The sequence below is a fragment of the Astyanax mexicanus genome, chromosome 2 (assembly GCF_023375975.1).
Source record: "Astyanax mexicanus isolate ESR-SI-001 chromosome 2, AstMex3_surface, whole genome shotgun sequence".
Taxonomy (NCBI): Eukaryota; Metazoa; Chordata; class Actinopteri; order Characiformes; family Acestrorhamphidae; genus Astyanax; species Astyanax mexicanus.
Window position 1 is genome coordinate 10,977,188 of NC_064409.1, and position 17,062 is coordinate 10,994,249.

Below are 17,062 nucleotides of genomic sequence, written 5' to 3' on the forward strand. Positions count from 1 at the left end.
CTTCCATTTTTTTAACCTTTTTCAAATTTGAGCTGAGGGTGGAGTCAGCTAAAATCAGGGGGTTTAGTACCCCCTTTAAGAAACCGTTTATGGAGAAAATGAACAAACCAAAAGTAAATACATGATACACTTTTGGAACACCTTAGAAACCACATTAGTAACAGAATAGCAACTACATAGAATACCATATAAACCACTTAGTAACCAGTAGTATACCAACCACTTGGAATAGCATAGCAACCACCCAGAAACATGATATTAACCACTAAGCAACACCATTGAAACCACCTGGAATATCATAGCAGTTACTTAGAAACAGCTTAGCAACCACATGGAATATCGTATCAGCCCAGCTCTGATGAGCTTTATACAGCTCTCTATCTGACCCTTCATTTAGTATCTACTTAGGAACACCACAGCAACCAACTGAGACCCCATCGCAGCTATGTATCAACCATCTTAGATACCAAACAACTCAAAACTAACTACTAACAACTTAGCAACACCACAGCAACCACACTGGACACCAGAGCAAACAACTACCAAAACCACTAACCACTAACCCTGGAAAATAGCAACCAGACCACCACGGAGAGCGGGAATAATATAGCAGCAGCGTGGAATACCACATTAACCACCATGAAAATCATTTGTAATAATATAACAACTACTAAGCAACACCAAGGCACCAAGGCAAAGAAATTATCTGGAATATCACAGCAACTATATAGTTACACTATGGAGACCACCTGGAATAACATAGTAAAACTGTAGCATCAATCTGGGACACCACAGTAACCACCTAGCAACACCTTGAAAACCATGGAACGGAATACCATAGTAACAGCCTGGCAACTGCCTGTAATGGATATAAAAGCCATTTAAGTAGTTCTAGAAAGGGATACACTATTTTTTATATTTAAACTAACCCTTTTTTTAAGAAAATATAGATTCCACTGACCCTATCTGACACTTCGCATATAGTTAGCTTAGGCTAACACGTGAAGCTCCAGAGTGTCCAGTTCTATTGGCAATGCTCTGAAATGATTTAAGATCTTTACAGTTAAAATATCTTGATAAAATAATATATCTGCTAATACCATAAAAACATAAAGGGTCCTGATACGTTTAAGTCATTTTGCTCTTTCTTTTTTTGCTCTCTCTTCTGCTTCAGCTCAAAATAAGGCCTCTACTGGACTTTTCTGTGGCCTCCTATAAAAGCCTGGCTGTCCTACATAGTCTCAGACCTGCGGCAAGTACACCACATCCATTATTTAGCAGGCGGTATTGCCATTTCTCGAGCGTGTCTCGAATACCTGTGTAAACATCTGTGATTCAGACGTCTATACAAAGCAGAGGGGGCCGGAGAGCCCAGGGGGGTGGAGATGTGCTCCACATAAGCATCTTAACATGAAGGGACTGTCTCTCTCTTTCTCATTTCTTTACAGGTAGAGAGAGAGAGGGAGAGAGACAGAGAGAGAGAGAGGGAGAAGATGGCCTTGAGGAGGTATACATCAGCCGTACAGCGGGAGAGATTTATCATCACTCTAAGTGAGAATTGATTGAAGGTGACATGCGATCGTTAGGGGGGAAGGTTAAGGCCTCGGTGGGAGGTGGGCTGAGCAGGAAGATGGGCTTCGTCCTCAAACGGATCCTGGATACCAATAAGAGAGTAAGTGAGCTGCAGCACTGATGATGCATCACTGCGCTCAGTGACAAGTCAGAGATTTGCCCTTGATTTGCCCTCAGTGTAGTTTATTAGAACTATCTGTTAGTGATGATGTAATCCCAAACAAACCTGCTAAGGTGGAACAAATCTAACATCAGCAATATATCATCCACTGAAGCTTAATTTGGTGTTCATTTCTGTCCATTTCGAAGTTAAACAAATAGTTTTTCAAGGGTTCTTTATTGTTCACAAACATTTGAAAGCCGTCTGGTTATGGTTGCACATTGCCAAGCATTTGTAACACCCAACTGTTTGGCAACACCTGAGCAACCATTTAATGCACTTCAGCAACCACCAGGGATACTACAGCAACTGCCTAGCAACACCCTAGCAACCACTAAGCATTATCATGGCAACTGCCTGAAATATCAAAGCAAACACCTTGCTGTAGTGTAGCACTCGTATAGAGTCCACTTCAAAAGATTACAGCAACCACCTGGGATAGCACAGCATCCCAGACATTGCAAGCACTAAGGAAGACCACAGCAACTACCTAACAACTAACAGGCATAGCAACCAACAAGCAGCAACCACCTAATTTAGTAACCACTTAGCAGCAGAATATCAACCACATGGAATGCCACAAAAATTACTTTGCAACAACATGGAAACCACCTGATCTATCATAGCAAAACCTTAGTAACACCATAGCAATGGCAAATGCTTCACAGCAACCAGATTTCAGGTTTCACTATATACATTACCTGAAATACCATAGCAACAATCAAGGATACCACAGTGAACACATAACACTAAGAAAACCACCTGGAATGCCATATCAACTACTAAGCAACACCACAGCAACCATCCTGCAACACAAAAACACCACAGTGGGACCACCACAGTAACCACCATGACACTCATCTGGAATAACTAAACTACTACTAAGCAAAACCTAGGCAAACCTTACTGCAACACCAAAACAGCCACCTAGCAACAGCTTAACAACAGTATAGAAACTATCTGAAATATCACAGCAACCATATAGTTACAACATGGACACTACCTGGAATCACATAGCAACAATCTGGGACACCACAGTAACCACCTAGCAACACCATGAAAACCACCTGGAATACTATAATAACAGCTTGCCAACTGCCTGTAACAGATGAAAAAGCCATATACATTTATACATATATACACATGTGGTGTAATAACCCTGGTTTCCTATCACAATTATCACGCATTTCTGCATGTTCTCCTCCACCAGTCTTACACACTGCTTTTGGATAACTTTAGGCCTTTACTCCTGGTGCAAAAAATCAAGCAGTTCAGTTTGGTTTGATGCCTTGTAATCATCCATCTTCCTCTTGATTATATTCCAGAGGTTTTAAATTTGGTAAAATCAAAGAAACTCATCATTTTTAAGTAGTCTCTTATTTTTTTCCAGAGCTGTTAGTAGTTCTAGAAAGGGTTACCCATTTTTTATATTTAAAAAAACCCTATTTAAGTAAATATAGAACACACTGACCTTAGTGCTCATGGATACCAATAAAATACTGAGCTGCTCAAGGAACATCACTGATGATTTATCACCATGTTTCATGACAGGTCAGAGATCTGCCCTTGATTTGCCCTCTCAGTCTAGTGTATAGAAGCTTGTTGTTAATGGTTTCTGTCACTGTTTGATTTCACACATACAACATCAATAAAAATCAGCAACTGAAGCTGACATTTTATTCTTTTTTTTTTGTTTTGCTCATTCAGAAATGACATGAGCGAGATTTTTTTTGTTATATGAATGAGACAATTACAGACATTCTGTTTAGCTCAGGGATAATGGACAGCGATTTATCTAAACAAATACATTCATGAAAAAAAATAAAATGCAGGCTAATTAGAAGCTAAGGCTTTGGGCTATGAAATCCTACATTTAATTGCAGTCTTTCTCAGCCTTAAGATGTTTATTAGAACATAATAATGTCCCTTTGTGGGTATAATGATGCCAGCCATTATCAGTTAATAGAAAATGAACACTTTCTTAACATTCCTGCTAGCTCGCCATTCTCTGTGAGACGGATGATTAGATTGGAGGAAGAGGCCTCCGCTTGCTGAAAAGACTAATTGCAATTCAGACGCATTACTGATACGAGGTCCCGTCGCACATTAGCAGTTGCTAACCACTTAGCAAAACAAAACGCTGGCCCACGTGGACAGAGGGCAGAAGAGACTAATAATGTATTGTAGAGATCTAATGAATATAATTGTATATAATTATTAGTACCAGCCAGTGGTAGCCCTGTTTGGGTGGGCAGGGGTAAAAGGGGTGGGGGAAGGGGTGTTAACAGCTTGGGAGTCAGGAATCATTATAATGTCCCAAAGACATCACAATAGCAAATTTGAGAACTACCAACATTAGCCTGACCAACTCTTAATCTACTTTTATCCAAAACGAGAGAGAAAAAAAAATAGAACAGTGCAGACTTTCACACCAGCTGCACGCGTCACGAGTCTATTTTCAATGTGTGCTGCATGAGACATTCTAAAGAACAGTATGAAGAAACGTTATAAAATGCAGTTTTCTTTCTAATATATACAATGCAATAAATAATCAAGAGAAAGATGGATGATCACAAGCCATAAAACCAAACTGAACTGCCTACATTTTTGCATCAGGAGTAAAGGCATAAAGTTATCCAAAAGCAGTGTGTAAGACTGGTGGAGGAGAACATGCCCACATACATTCCAACAAATATTGTTTTGAACTTATTTTCTTTGCATTATTTCAGGTCTGAAAGCTCTGCATCTCTTTTTTGTTATTTCAGCCATTTCTCATTTTGTGCAAATAAATGCTCTAAGTGACAATATTTTTTATTTGGAATTTGGGAGAAATATTGTTTGTAGTTTATAGAATAAAACAACAATGTTAATTTTACTCAAACATAAACCTACAAATAGCAAAATCAGAAAAATTGATTCAGAAACTGAAGTGGTCTCTTATTTTTTTCCAGAGCTGTTTATTATATATTAATTATATTTATTAACTTACAAACACTTCATGTATGCATTCGGCTCAATAACACAAATTTGACAAATATTACAATAGGGTACCTTTTGCCACAGTTTAAACATGAGCAATGTTGTGCACACATACATTTATAGTAACATTTTAGATTAAGTGATTTTAGTTTTTTTTTTTTCTAGATGAATTGGCTGTGGCCTTACAAAATATCAAGGTTTGACCATGATTCATTTTCTTATTCTATAATTTCACAGTCATCTTCTTAACTGTAATTTTTGTCAGTAACCTGACTATTAGATTCCATATCTGTGTGCTCTTTTACTTTGCAAAGTATTGCCAACATCAGCATTGAAAATCCTCATTTGGAAGCCTCTCCATGAGCTACACCTTAAATGTTAGTGTCAGTTAAATACTCCTAATCCACAGTGAACCAAACGCTTCAGAATAAACTCTAAAACGAGTTCTGTGCAGAGATATGTGGAGGTTTATGAATCAATCTGACAGCGGAAAGTGAGCAGATAACTGCAGACGTGAAAGCTGCAGAGGCTTATTGAGAGCAATGATAGCAATGACTGTCAGAGTGACTGAAGTCTTCTGATTTGAGATTTTATGAAAGGTCAGAAGCCAGAGACAAATTGGACAGTGTGTTATTTTTTTTGTTATTATGGCTACTTCTCTTCTAGACTGAAAAATAGGTCACTCATGACACTCTTGAGACCTTTGAATCAGTGTGTGATGATGTTCAGTGTCAGCTGGTGTAGCGGCCGACTAGGGTTCAATTCCCCAGCTGGACTAACAGTACAAACTACATCAATAAGAGTCATTGGGAAAGACTCCTGTGATAATATTAATGTTTTAGTATGGATGGAAAGAGAGCTAGAATTGGAATTAAATTAAATTAAATTTGGTATCACTTTATTTGGATGGTCCATTAATGATTCCTCAGCTAACATTCAGTTTACATTTCATCACAACTGCATGTCTATTAAATCAGTTGTCAGTGTCATTCAGAAGTTTCAGTTTAGTTCTTCCGCACAGGGGCTGGAGAAGCATTAGCCGCTAACCGCTATTTCCCCATTCAGAGGGGAGAATTATCAGCCTATAACCTGCTCCTAACCTTGGCTAGCACTGCTGGAGTAGCATTAGCATTACTCGCTAACCACGTTCACGGTTTCCCTTGTCATAGGGGAGTATTATCAGCCTCTCTATTTAATGTAAACCTACACCCAATTCTAATCTAATCATTTTAGGGTTAGGTTTAGGGTTAGATTTAAAATTTAGGTTAAGGTTTGGGTTTTAGGGCTGATTAATGGTTGAGGTTAAGCTTAGGGTCGGGGTTAGGTGCAGGGTTAAGGTTCTGTAGAGAATCTTTTCCTTCAACTAAGAATTAAATTGCATTTAATAGACATTCAGTTGAACGCTAACTAAGTACCTATGAGTCTGTTATCTGTTATGGACCATCCTAAAAAAAAGTGTTACTGTATATTCTGCCAAAATAGTCAAAGCTCTAGAAATGTTCCCCTATAAAAAAAAAGAAGAGAAAATAATTTTTTTTTCAACTTTCCTAAGGTTTTTGCAAGGAACTTGCAAGCTAGACTTTTAGCACTGCTGGAGCAGTATTAGCATTAGCCGCTAACCACAGTGCTAGCTCTTTTGCTGTTCAGAGGGTGAGAATATTGGAGTGTAGCCTTCGTGTTTACCATGTTAAAACAAGTTATGTGGCACAAACCGCTGGCTAATATCGCCCTGGTTTACTGGAACACTCAGGTTTCCTCAGTGTAGCACTGTTGGGTGGCATTAGCTGCTGCTCCTCTACTATAGTTACATATAGTGTTGCATTAAATGCACCTTATAATCTGGTACACCTTTTGTATTAAAACAGACCAGAAAATAGACGCTTACTGAAAAGCTCTGGAGAAGTTCCCTAGTGCAGAAAACAGAAGAGGAAATATTTTTTCAGCATTCTTCAGGTTTTTTATTATCTGAATTTGCAAGCTAGACCTTTAGCTAGCGGTGATGTCATTCATATCATTGCTGCTCACATGGCTGTACTGGTATTAATGAATAAATTCTGACAAAAAAAAAGTCAATTAAACTGCTCTGGCCTCGGCAAAATGAGATTTCTCTAAACCCAGAGCACCACACAAAAGATACTTGATCACTCTTTATTAAAATTAATAGAGCTGGAAGCTTGCCCAAGGTGATAAGGCCTACGGTTATAACTCCTATTTGCTTAAATAATTAGGCCTAACAAATGCAGCAGTTCTTATAAATTAATGAATCATAAGAATAGACTGGGGAATGAATGCTATTGTGGATGTTTTTTTTTTTAAACCCAGTCTCAGTTTTAGTGTCTCTCTCCCTGCGTTCACACTGGCATTAAATAAATTACTTAAGTCATTCAAAATGTGTCTGTTGTGGGTCTATTTGAGGCCAGACAAATTGTTGAGATCACACAATACGATATTATCACAATACTTTGTGCACAATAATGATAATATCGTGTTACTGTAATTCTGTGATACTCAATATATCGCAATACAGCATATAAGTTAAAATCTTATTTTTAATTTTCCAAAAATTGTCAGTTTGTCTCATAATCCTGTGCACCTTATGTATGAATTTTACCAGTGAGTTATTAAGGAGTAGTAAAGCCACTCTGCTGAAGTACAGTGTTATAAAAGAGTTTCAGTTTAGTTTTTCAGTAAGGGTTAGCATTAGCTGCTAACCCTGTGAAGCGCTATCTTTTTGCCCATTCAGAGGTGAGTATTATTGGCCTGTAGTCTGCTGCTAACCCTGTGAAGCGCTATCTTTTTGCCCATTCAGAGGTGAGTATTATTGGCCTGTAGTCTGCTGCTAACCCTGGCTAGCACTACTGGAGCTGTATTAGCATTAGCTGCTAACCACAGTGCTAGCTCTTTATCTGTTCAGAGGTAAGTATATCAGACTTTAGCCTGCACGTTTACCGTGTTAAAACAAGCTACGTGGAACTAACCACTAGCTAATATCACCCTGGCTTACTGGAACACTCACGGTTCCTCAGTGTAGCTCTGTAGCTTTTTTGACTTTTCTGACTCGTCTGAAATGTTTTTTTAAGCATTAAACAGTTTTGTTTACTTAAGTAACTTAGCTTTGAATTGAGAAGGAAAATATGGCGACACCCCTGTTCGGTGTAAACAAATGCACACAGACACACACACACTTACTCAGTCACTCAGTCACTCACTCACTCACACACTCACACACTCACCTTGTGTGCTGAAGGTGGCGTCGATGGCAGAGCCGTCCCAGGATTCCACAGCGCTGTCCACACTGGGGATGGTGGTGGAGTAAATGTCCGACAGTTTGCCTGTTTTCTGGCCGCTCTGATTCTCATCCTCCACATCACTCAGCTCACCCAGACGCCCAGACACAGATGGCTGTTTTGGACTCACCACTGTGCGTGTACACACACAAACACACACACACACACACACACACACACACACACACACACACAGAAAGGGTACTGAGCCTAGGGGTACAGCTCTTAATAAATCATCTTAAATATCACATCATAAAAGACATGTTTTCCCCCCTAGAGCTGTAAAGCAGTGTTAGTTAGCCTTGTACAGTGACTCATGCACACTCTGCAGGAAACACAAACGCTTAGATCTGTCACAGACACTTTTCTGTTCTTGTAGTTGGTTTGTGTATATTTTCAGAACAATTCAAACAATAGTGTGAGCATCAGCAAAATGGTTCTGACAAGGCCAAGTCACAGAACAGCAGCTGTGTTTTTTTAAACAGGAAAGAGAAAAACTCTTACTTTTTGGTAAATTCTTATTACAGTCAGATAAAGTAAATCATATTGCTGCTGTCCTAAAGAAAAACTCAAATACATTCTTTTACTGGGTTTTCCCCAATATAAAACACTTTATAAACAACAGATAAACAGCGATTTAAGTCACATGGCAAAATCTTTAAGGGGTCAAAGACAGGAAAAATGTATTTGGTATAACTTGGCAATAGTTAGAATAGTTTGGTACATGGAGGTGATATGATGCAAACCACAAATATTGTTTGACATAGTCAAAGTAGAGCTTTAATAGGCCCTAGTTTGTATAACTGTGTTGTGTTACAGTGTTATACTTAAGCAATAGAACACGAGAGGGAGTGTGTTATCGCGAAATAACATCACGGCTGTGATTTGGTCGCAAGCACGAGCCGAAGGCGAGTGCCGTAGATCATCACACGACCTCGAGTGTTCTATTGCTTTTATACAACAGTTTCTTTTTTTACTAAATATATAAAGAAAATAAATCAAAGAACTTTAAGAAATTCAGTTTGAATATGCTTTAATATGGACTGAGCCTTCCGCCAAAAAGTAGTTCGACCCCAACTTAACTACATACAGTGTATGGTTCAGGCAGACTAACACCATGAAAGTTAGCTTGAAAGAAAAATTGGGAATAGTGAAGATGGTAACGTGCAGATGGTAACTCTGTGGAGTCGTCTTCAGGTGAAAACCGCAAATTTTAGCATTTCTGCTTATTTTCCTGGGTGGTGTTGGTTTTAGCTAGCTGGTTGGACTGTGGTTAGGTTAGCGTAGCTTGCTTTAGCTCAGCATTAAGTTAGCTTAGCCTAGCCTGGCTGGTTAGCGTTCTGGCTGTAAGACGGCATTAACCGAGCGATTTTCGTTCCCTTTTTTCCACGAAAGACGAGCCTGCGCTGCGGGTGAGCGTGCCGCGGCTGAGCGCTAGTCTGTGCTAAGCTAACGCTGCTGCGGGTGTCCTGTGTATATACGCCGTTACTCGGCAACGCATCGGCGGAGAGATACAAGTTTAGTGTGAGAAGGCCGTGATGTTATCACGAAATATCATCACGGCTAGATCACTTCTCAACCAATCAGATTGTGAGGTCGGAACTAACTGTTGTATAAAGTGTGTTATAGTGTTACTATTAGTAGTTGTTCTGCTACATTCACAATTGTTTTAATTTGAAACATGTGTCAACACGCACAACAGCTACCTTATGACTGTTCTGTAGAACAATAAGCGCTGTTCCACCAAAAGAACTCTGGTTCTTGAACCAGTTCCATTTAGGCTTATAAGAACTGTGGAGCTTTTCAGCGAATTAGCCTGTGTTTCTGCCGGTTTTGGTGGAACCTTTAAAGCGTCACATCATACGCCACCAACAGAGGGCGCTGCACAGTAGTGGTACTGCATTAAATCAAAGCCATATCAACAAAATGTCAAGTCCCATTAGACAACACGGGACAAATGTTAAGGCTAAGTTACCTTAACAAATGCTACTATTCTAGCCCTGTACAGCTTGTATCTTTCAGCTGGAAAGCAGCCAGTTTGCAATCAAAGCTATAGGCGGTCCAACAAAATATTAGAGTGTATTTTTTGGCCAGGCAGAGTATAATACACATATTCCATATTTATTACATGCATGACTCCTAATTCTTACAAGCTATAAAACACAGTACTGTGTGTATGTGTAGGAAACAAAACGAGAGACTGTGTGAAAGCTCTAGTACTCACGTTCTCCCTGCTTTTTGATCTTGAGTGTAACAGACTCTCCAGCCATCTGGAGCAGGTGAATGGCCTCGCTCAGAGGTTTGCCCTTCAGACTGTTATTGTTGATGGCCAGGATGCGGTCTCCAACGTGGATCGCACCCGTCCTGTTCACAGCACACAGCCCATCAGCATTCATACAGTTCACACAGTCAATCCCCTCAGAGCACCAACGCTAAGACTTTCATCATAATCCCTGCACAACCGCTTCTCCTGAAAATTCAGCTCGGAGAATAGAATTCATGTGTTTTTCTTTAAACCCACAGTACTGATCAAAAGTTTAGACACACTGAAACACATGGGCTTTCATTATTGTGTCTTCCTTATCTGGAACTGCAGTGAAGACAATCAACTATGGAGTTACCAGAACAGAATTACTGTAACTCAAAACTGGCTATTGATTTCTCAGATGCAGTCCCCTATGCCTTAATGTAGCTTTACACTCTTGCAAGCTGCCTTTAAAAAAAAGACTTGAAAAATATGTTCTAGCTTATAAAAATGCAGCTGCTCCAATTCAACAATTCACATTTAGGCAGCTTTTTTGTATATACATCTATACTATTTATATAGAAAGAGATTTATATTTATTATGATATTAGGTATAATATTAGGTTGTGTCCAAACTTTAGATGAGTACTGTACATGTGTATTGGGTGAAACCACAAGAGAAATAAAACAGCAATTTTTTATAACCTGCAGTTTTAGTAGTTAGCAATAAAAAACATTAGTGATTCAAGTGGGTCAATCTTTCACTATCCAGATCAATTTGGAATAAATTATAAATCATTAATTATTAAAATATGTAAGTAAATTATGCTCTATAGTTAAATGAATTACATTTTATGTGTAAAAAAACAATTCACTGTGTAAATAGTTTATATTTGTGTATTTACTGTAAACCAAAATAATGCACAGGCAATATCTTAATTCTTAATCAATATCAGTATTATTAATATTTTTTGTATATATTCTTGTGGTTACTATAACCCACTAACCAGGAATTTCTTCAACACTAGTGTTATCAGGGTAGGAAAAGTGTAGGCTAATGGGATTTAATTAAGACTAATAAAGCTTCACCACAACTTTTCAAGCAACTCTCAACTCACATCATTGGCCATTAAAGTGTCATTGGACACTTTGTAAAAAACTGGCTAACTGGCAGTTTTACATCGGCTATTAGAAGCAAGAAGGCCAACTGTCTAGCCATGGATGCAGTGAAATCAGTTGGGATTTTATTCATTTACATCATCTTCTAATGACGGAGTGAACACTTACATGGTTGCTCCACTCAAAAGTCCTAAACTGCACTAAAATATCTTATTGATTATGATGCACTAAATCTTTTTCTATGCATTCACAATCCAATCCAATAACTAATGGTCAGACCCCTGTTGGAGGTCACAGACCATAAACACACTGGTTAAAACCCTTCCACTTTCTTCCCACAAAACAGGTCCACTTTGGGCTTGTTTTGGGGGCAAGGCAGCTGTACCTCTCGGCCAGGCCGCCCTTAGTGAGGCTGGAGATGATGATGGGGTCGAAGGGCTCCTCGGTGCCGGAGATGGTGATGCCCAGAGGGCCCCCGTAGCGCTTCAGCTCCACTGTGTAGATGATGGCCCCGGAGGTCTCCTGCTCGTCTGCAACACAGGCCAACAGCACACGGGCGTCCATATCAACACGGTCTGCACGCAGGACACCTCGCAGAGGGGCAGAGAGCAGAACGGAGACAGCCCTCACAACACCGGACAGAGAGAGAGAGCGAGCAAGGGGGGAGGGGCACGGGAGTGAAGGGGAGGGTGGGGTTGATGGTAGGGATGCTCCAATCCGGCTTTTTAGATCAAACATTATTATTCTAAAAAGAATTCTACTCTCCATGTTCTTGGATATATACTAACACTGAGTGTGATAAACGTTTCTCTACACCTCTACAAGGTTTTATTGATGAAAAAAAAAAAAAAAAATCTAACTTATAAAAAGTACTGGAACTAGGTATCAACTTAAATAGTCAATTTAGAAAGTCAATGTTGAGTGAAATTGGAATACAGCCGATTTCAGGAAATCGGCATTCGAACGATCAGAGCATCCCTAGATGATGAAGAGGTAAATTTAAAGGTTTATTAAAGGATAAAGTTTAATTTTTAAAAAGGAAACAACTGTAAAAATTAATCAGGAAAGGGAAAAGTAAAAAAAAAAAAAAAAGTAGGTGACAGGCTTGGAAAAAGAAGGAAAAGAAATTTTCAGAAAAACATGACATATTCTGGACACTGGAATATGTCAGAAATTAACTGAAAAAGGAACCAACAGGGGAATAAATGTGAAGAATAAAAAAGATTGTTCCGAAAAAAAAGAAAAAAAGAATCCTCACTCGCAAGAAGCTTTGTGAGGGGACACCTGTTAACTCTTTTCCACACTGAGTTAATTTGCAAACATACTGTATGTTAGCAGTGGAAAACACTTCTTGCAGCTGCTCCAATTCAAACAAATTCACATTTAGCCAGCTGTTCCTACGTACATGTCTTAAAAGTACCTTTAAAAAAAAAAAAATGAAAAGGAACTAACACGCAATGGAAAAAGTATGAAGCAAATAAAGGGCTTGGAAAAAGAAGGAAAGGAACATTTCAGACAAATATTATATTTTTTTAGACACTGAAAAATTTAAAGATCCATTTGGAGAAATATGAAGGCAAAAATCAACGCTTGCAAGACGTCTCATGGAGGAACACCTGTAATCTCTTTTCCAAACTGACTTAATTAGCAAAGGTAATTAGCAAAAAATGTATCAGCAGAGGAAAAAAACTTGTTTCAGCTGCTCCAATTCATTTCCTTCAGAAGAAGTAAATTCACATTTAGGCAGATTTGTATTCCTATGTACAGGCTTTAGCATGCAGTTCAAAATATCATTTAATAAGCATTTATTTACATTGTGTCCATACTTTAAAATCGTACTGCATATGTGTAGATTTTTATTTGGGAAAAACCAAAGTAAACCACAGCTATCTACAACAAAACAGCTGATCTCATAATCTGTAGTTTTGGTCATTAAATATGCAAAAGGTTGTGAATATGTGGGCCAATCTTGGATTATTCAAACCAAGATATGAGAAAGAGGGTGGAGTTAATGGCAGGGATGCTTCAATCAGGCTTCTTAGATCAAATACATCAAGTCTTAAATATTTAGTAAATGTTTCACCACACATTTATGTTGGTAAAACCATAGACTGTGTATAGCTGGACAGAGCATCGTCTCTCAAACGTGAAGCCACCACAGTTCGGGCGCCCCCTGCTCTTCGGTTGCAGAAAGCTGTGTAACCCCACCCATCCCCATAGGTTTCAATGGCAAAACATTCAATTTTCAATCACGTTTTTTTCCAATATACTGTAATTCTACCTCCATTATTTAAATGCAACAGCTAGTGTAACCTCTGCTTATATTGTCAATTTTTTATATCCCCACAGAAATCGTTTTTTTTTTTTTAAGTTATTCAGCTCTATTCCAAAAAGGTGTGGTTATTGTAAAAGGGCTGGGTTACACCTAGCCGGGGTGGGACCAATGACTGTATGGGTGGGACCATAGACTGTGTAGAGCTCTGTGGAGGCAGCTCTCAGGGGCGGGGTTATTTAAATGAGTAGGCTGTCTCTCCACAGTCTTTCTCCCTCCTCTGGTCTCTACTGCGCTCTACAGACTCGGGTTTCAGGATCGCCAACATGGAGGAAGGCTTCATTTTCATTGAATGAATGGGAACGGCAACACAGCGTCCGACTTTTTTACAGTCTCTGGGTAAAACAATAAGCCAAAGATAAAAATAAATAAATAAAATAAATAAAAATAAAATAACAAATAAATAAATAAATTACTGGGTGTGAATGTAGCGACTGGCAGTAGATTGACATAAGAAAATAGCCGATTGATCAGAGCATCCCTAGATGATGAAGAGAAAATCAATGAGAGGTTTTTGTGTTTTTTTTTAATCATGCTTACATTTTTCAGATTTACAAACATATTTTAATATCAGACAATATATATATATATATATATATATATATATATATATATATATATATATATAACCTGAGTTGTTTTTTTCCTTCATTTAAAATCATCATTTTAAAACTGCTTTTTGCATTTACTCAAATTATCTTTGATATAAAAGTTTGTTAATCTGAAAAATGTAAGTATGACAAAAAAGCAAAACTTCACAATAGAGAGAAAAAAACCTTGTAAACTTTCAATGGAAGTCGATGTGAAAAGAGTTTATTTTAGGTCATTTCAAAGAGTTTCTATTGGTCCGTTCATCAAGAAATTTTGGCACAGTGTAAGGGACAGTTTGTCTGTTCAAATTTTGTAGTAAACTAAAAATCGACAAGTGTTTTTCATTGGACAGCGACAATATAAGAATAGAGTAGTAAAGGAAAACAAAATGCTTGGAAAAAAGGAACAAATTAAGGCATATTTTGCCTTATATTCTGTATGCAAGAAAAACAAAGGAACTGAAAGTGGAAAATACGAAGAAAATAAAATGAGGTTTGTGGGTGAAAATTCTCAGTGAAATAATACAGAGTTAATACACAAGGCAGCTTTCGGAAATGTCGGCGCAGTTCCCAGAAGACGGAATATGTGGGGGAACACAGCTCCACTGCACTTTTACAAAGCATGCCTATCACCGGGTTCAAAAGGAGCAGCAATGTGTCCAACACCCCGGACCTGACAGAGGAAGAGAAGAATGAAGGGGTGGATGGGGTGGAGAGGCAGAGTCTACTGGAGGGATAATTATGCACGCTGACAGAGAGCAGACGCGCAGAGAAAAGGAAATGTGTGTACGAGCCAACGTGTTCAACTTAACACTAGTGTACAGACATGACAGCCGCTTTAATGCAGACCCAGATCCGTCAGCAGTGGGCACCATCACTTCTGCATGCTGGAACTGCTCTGCAGGGCTTCCTCATGACGAGCAGAACCTACTCTACACTGTCGGTCATGCAATTAAGGGGAAACCTGGCTTTTCAGAATGATTTTCATATAGATTTCAGGTTCATTCCCAATGCTGTCAGCTACCAGTAGTAGAATAAAGACATCTGCCACAATATGGCACCACTCGTGTGTTAGCTGTGACACAAATGCTTTTTTTCAATTGTGTGATTGTGCGTTTTCTTATGATTGCATAATTCATAACTGGAACTACATAATAGAATTATTATGCATTACCATCCACAGTTTACAGTGCAGTGGGTGGTAATGATTGTGAACGCCAGCATGGAACAACTAGAATTGTCCATGTGAAGTTTAATCACATCTACTATCAATGCAGAAAACCCTACATTCATTACCCACAGGCCATTGCAGTGTTCTTTAGTGCCTTAGTGTCCATTAGACAAGAAAAAAGTCTAATCATTTCTCTCCCATGTTTTCTCAAGTCTTCTTCAAGTACATGGCAGACAGGTGGTGCTTGTATTTGATAAAACAGAACCACTAGTTTTAGCTAGGAGCTGTAGAACAAATACTACAAAATGTTTTACAATATCTTAAAAACTGTGCCAACTTGTGTTTGAAGTAGTTTTTTAATGTACATCATTTCATCAAAATATATTCATGTACAGGGATGCTCAATTTTGCTTCTGAAGATCCAACAGCTAAGCTAAACTGTAGAGTTTAGCTCCAACCCATTTCTAACATAAATGATTGAGACACCTTAAAGGAAAATTGACTTTGGGTGTAGTAAAACATGCTAAAGAGTACTAACCTTTGTTGAATAGCCCACCTCCTGCACCAGGAGACAGGCTATGCAGCGTCTATATATATATATGTTTATGTCATCAACAGTACAGTGATGGCGGCGCCCGGAGCTGTAGCTAACGCTACAGGTTGTAAACAGAGGTTTTTAATAAGCTTCTTTCGCACTTTTAAAGTTATAAATGTCTCGTTTTTAAATATCAGGTCTCTCCAGACTCTACCACTGAGGTGTGGAGCTACATTGAACCTGGTTAATGGTGTAAAAACCGACTTATCAGGGGCAAAATATGCCCCAAAGAGCCCGTTGTAAAGAGCACTGGTTAAAAAAAGCACAAAATTACTGGATCTCGGAAAGCTGCGAGAGAACGGAGGTGAGCTATTTAACAAAGGTAAGAACTCTATATCATGTTTTACTACATCAAAATCAATTGTACACTGGAGTTCTCCTTTAATACAAAAGCCAGATCTGGATCTGAACTTTCTAGGGTGGTAGATCTCCAGCACCTGATCTACATGGGTTGGACAATGAAACTGAAACACCTGGTTTTAGACAATAATAATTTATTGTGGTGATGGACAGTTCTGGTGGAAACAGGAGAGTTGAGGTGCGCATTCTGTCTTGATTTGATCAGCCGTGGGTTTTATGTTTTTTTGATACAATCCAGGTTAGCACCCGAACATCCCTTTCAGACAGCTTCCTCTTACAGCGTCCACAGTTATTCCTGTTGGATGTGCTTAATCCTTCCTGGTGATATGCTGACATTACCCTGGATACCGTGGCTCTTGATACATCACAAAGACTTGCTGTCTTGGTCACAGATGCATCAGCAAGACGTGCACCAACAATTTGCCCTCTTTTGAACTCTGGTACGTCACCCATAATGTTGTGTTCAGTGCAATATTTTGAGCACAGCCTATACTGTTGCTCTTACCCTGCTTATTGAACCGTCACACTCTGCTCTTACTGGTGCAATGTGCAATTAATGAAGATTGGCCACCAGGCTGCTCCAATTTAGCCATGAAACCTCCCACACTAAAATGACAGGTGTTTCAGTTTCATTGTCCAAACCTCGTAGTGT

At 38.8% G+C, this 17,062-nt stretch overlaps 1 protein-coding gene across 17 annotated transcripts in view; it reads right to left on the reverse strand.

Annotated features, from left to right (window-relative positions):
- grip1 (glutamate receptor interacting protein 1) overlaps positions 1–17,062 on the reverse strand; it is a 554,262-nt gene that overhangs the window by 17,448 nt on the left and 519,752 nt on the right. For 9 of the 17 annotated variants that reach the window (XM_049473333.1, XM_049473330.1, XM_049473334.1 and 6 more), the window contains 3 exons: positions 11,748–11,952; positions 10,223–10,362; positions 7,945–8,130 (listed from right to left, as the gene is read on the reverse strand). In XM_049473333.1, the coding sequence (XP_049329290.1) occupies positions 7,945–8,130; positions 10,223–10,362; positions 11,748–11,952 (531 nt within the window). The remainder of the gene's footprint in view (positions 1–7,944; positions 8,131–10,222; positions 10,363–11,747; positions 11,953–17,062) is intronic. The other 8 variants (XM_049473336.1, XM_049473328.1, XM_049473329.1 and 5 more) reach the window with 2 other exon arrangements.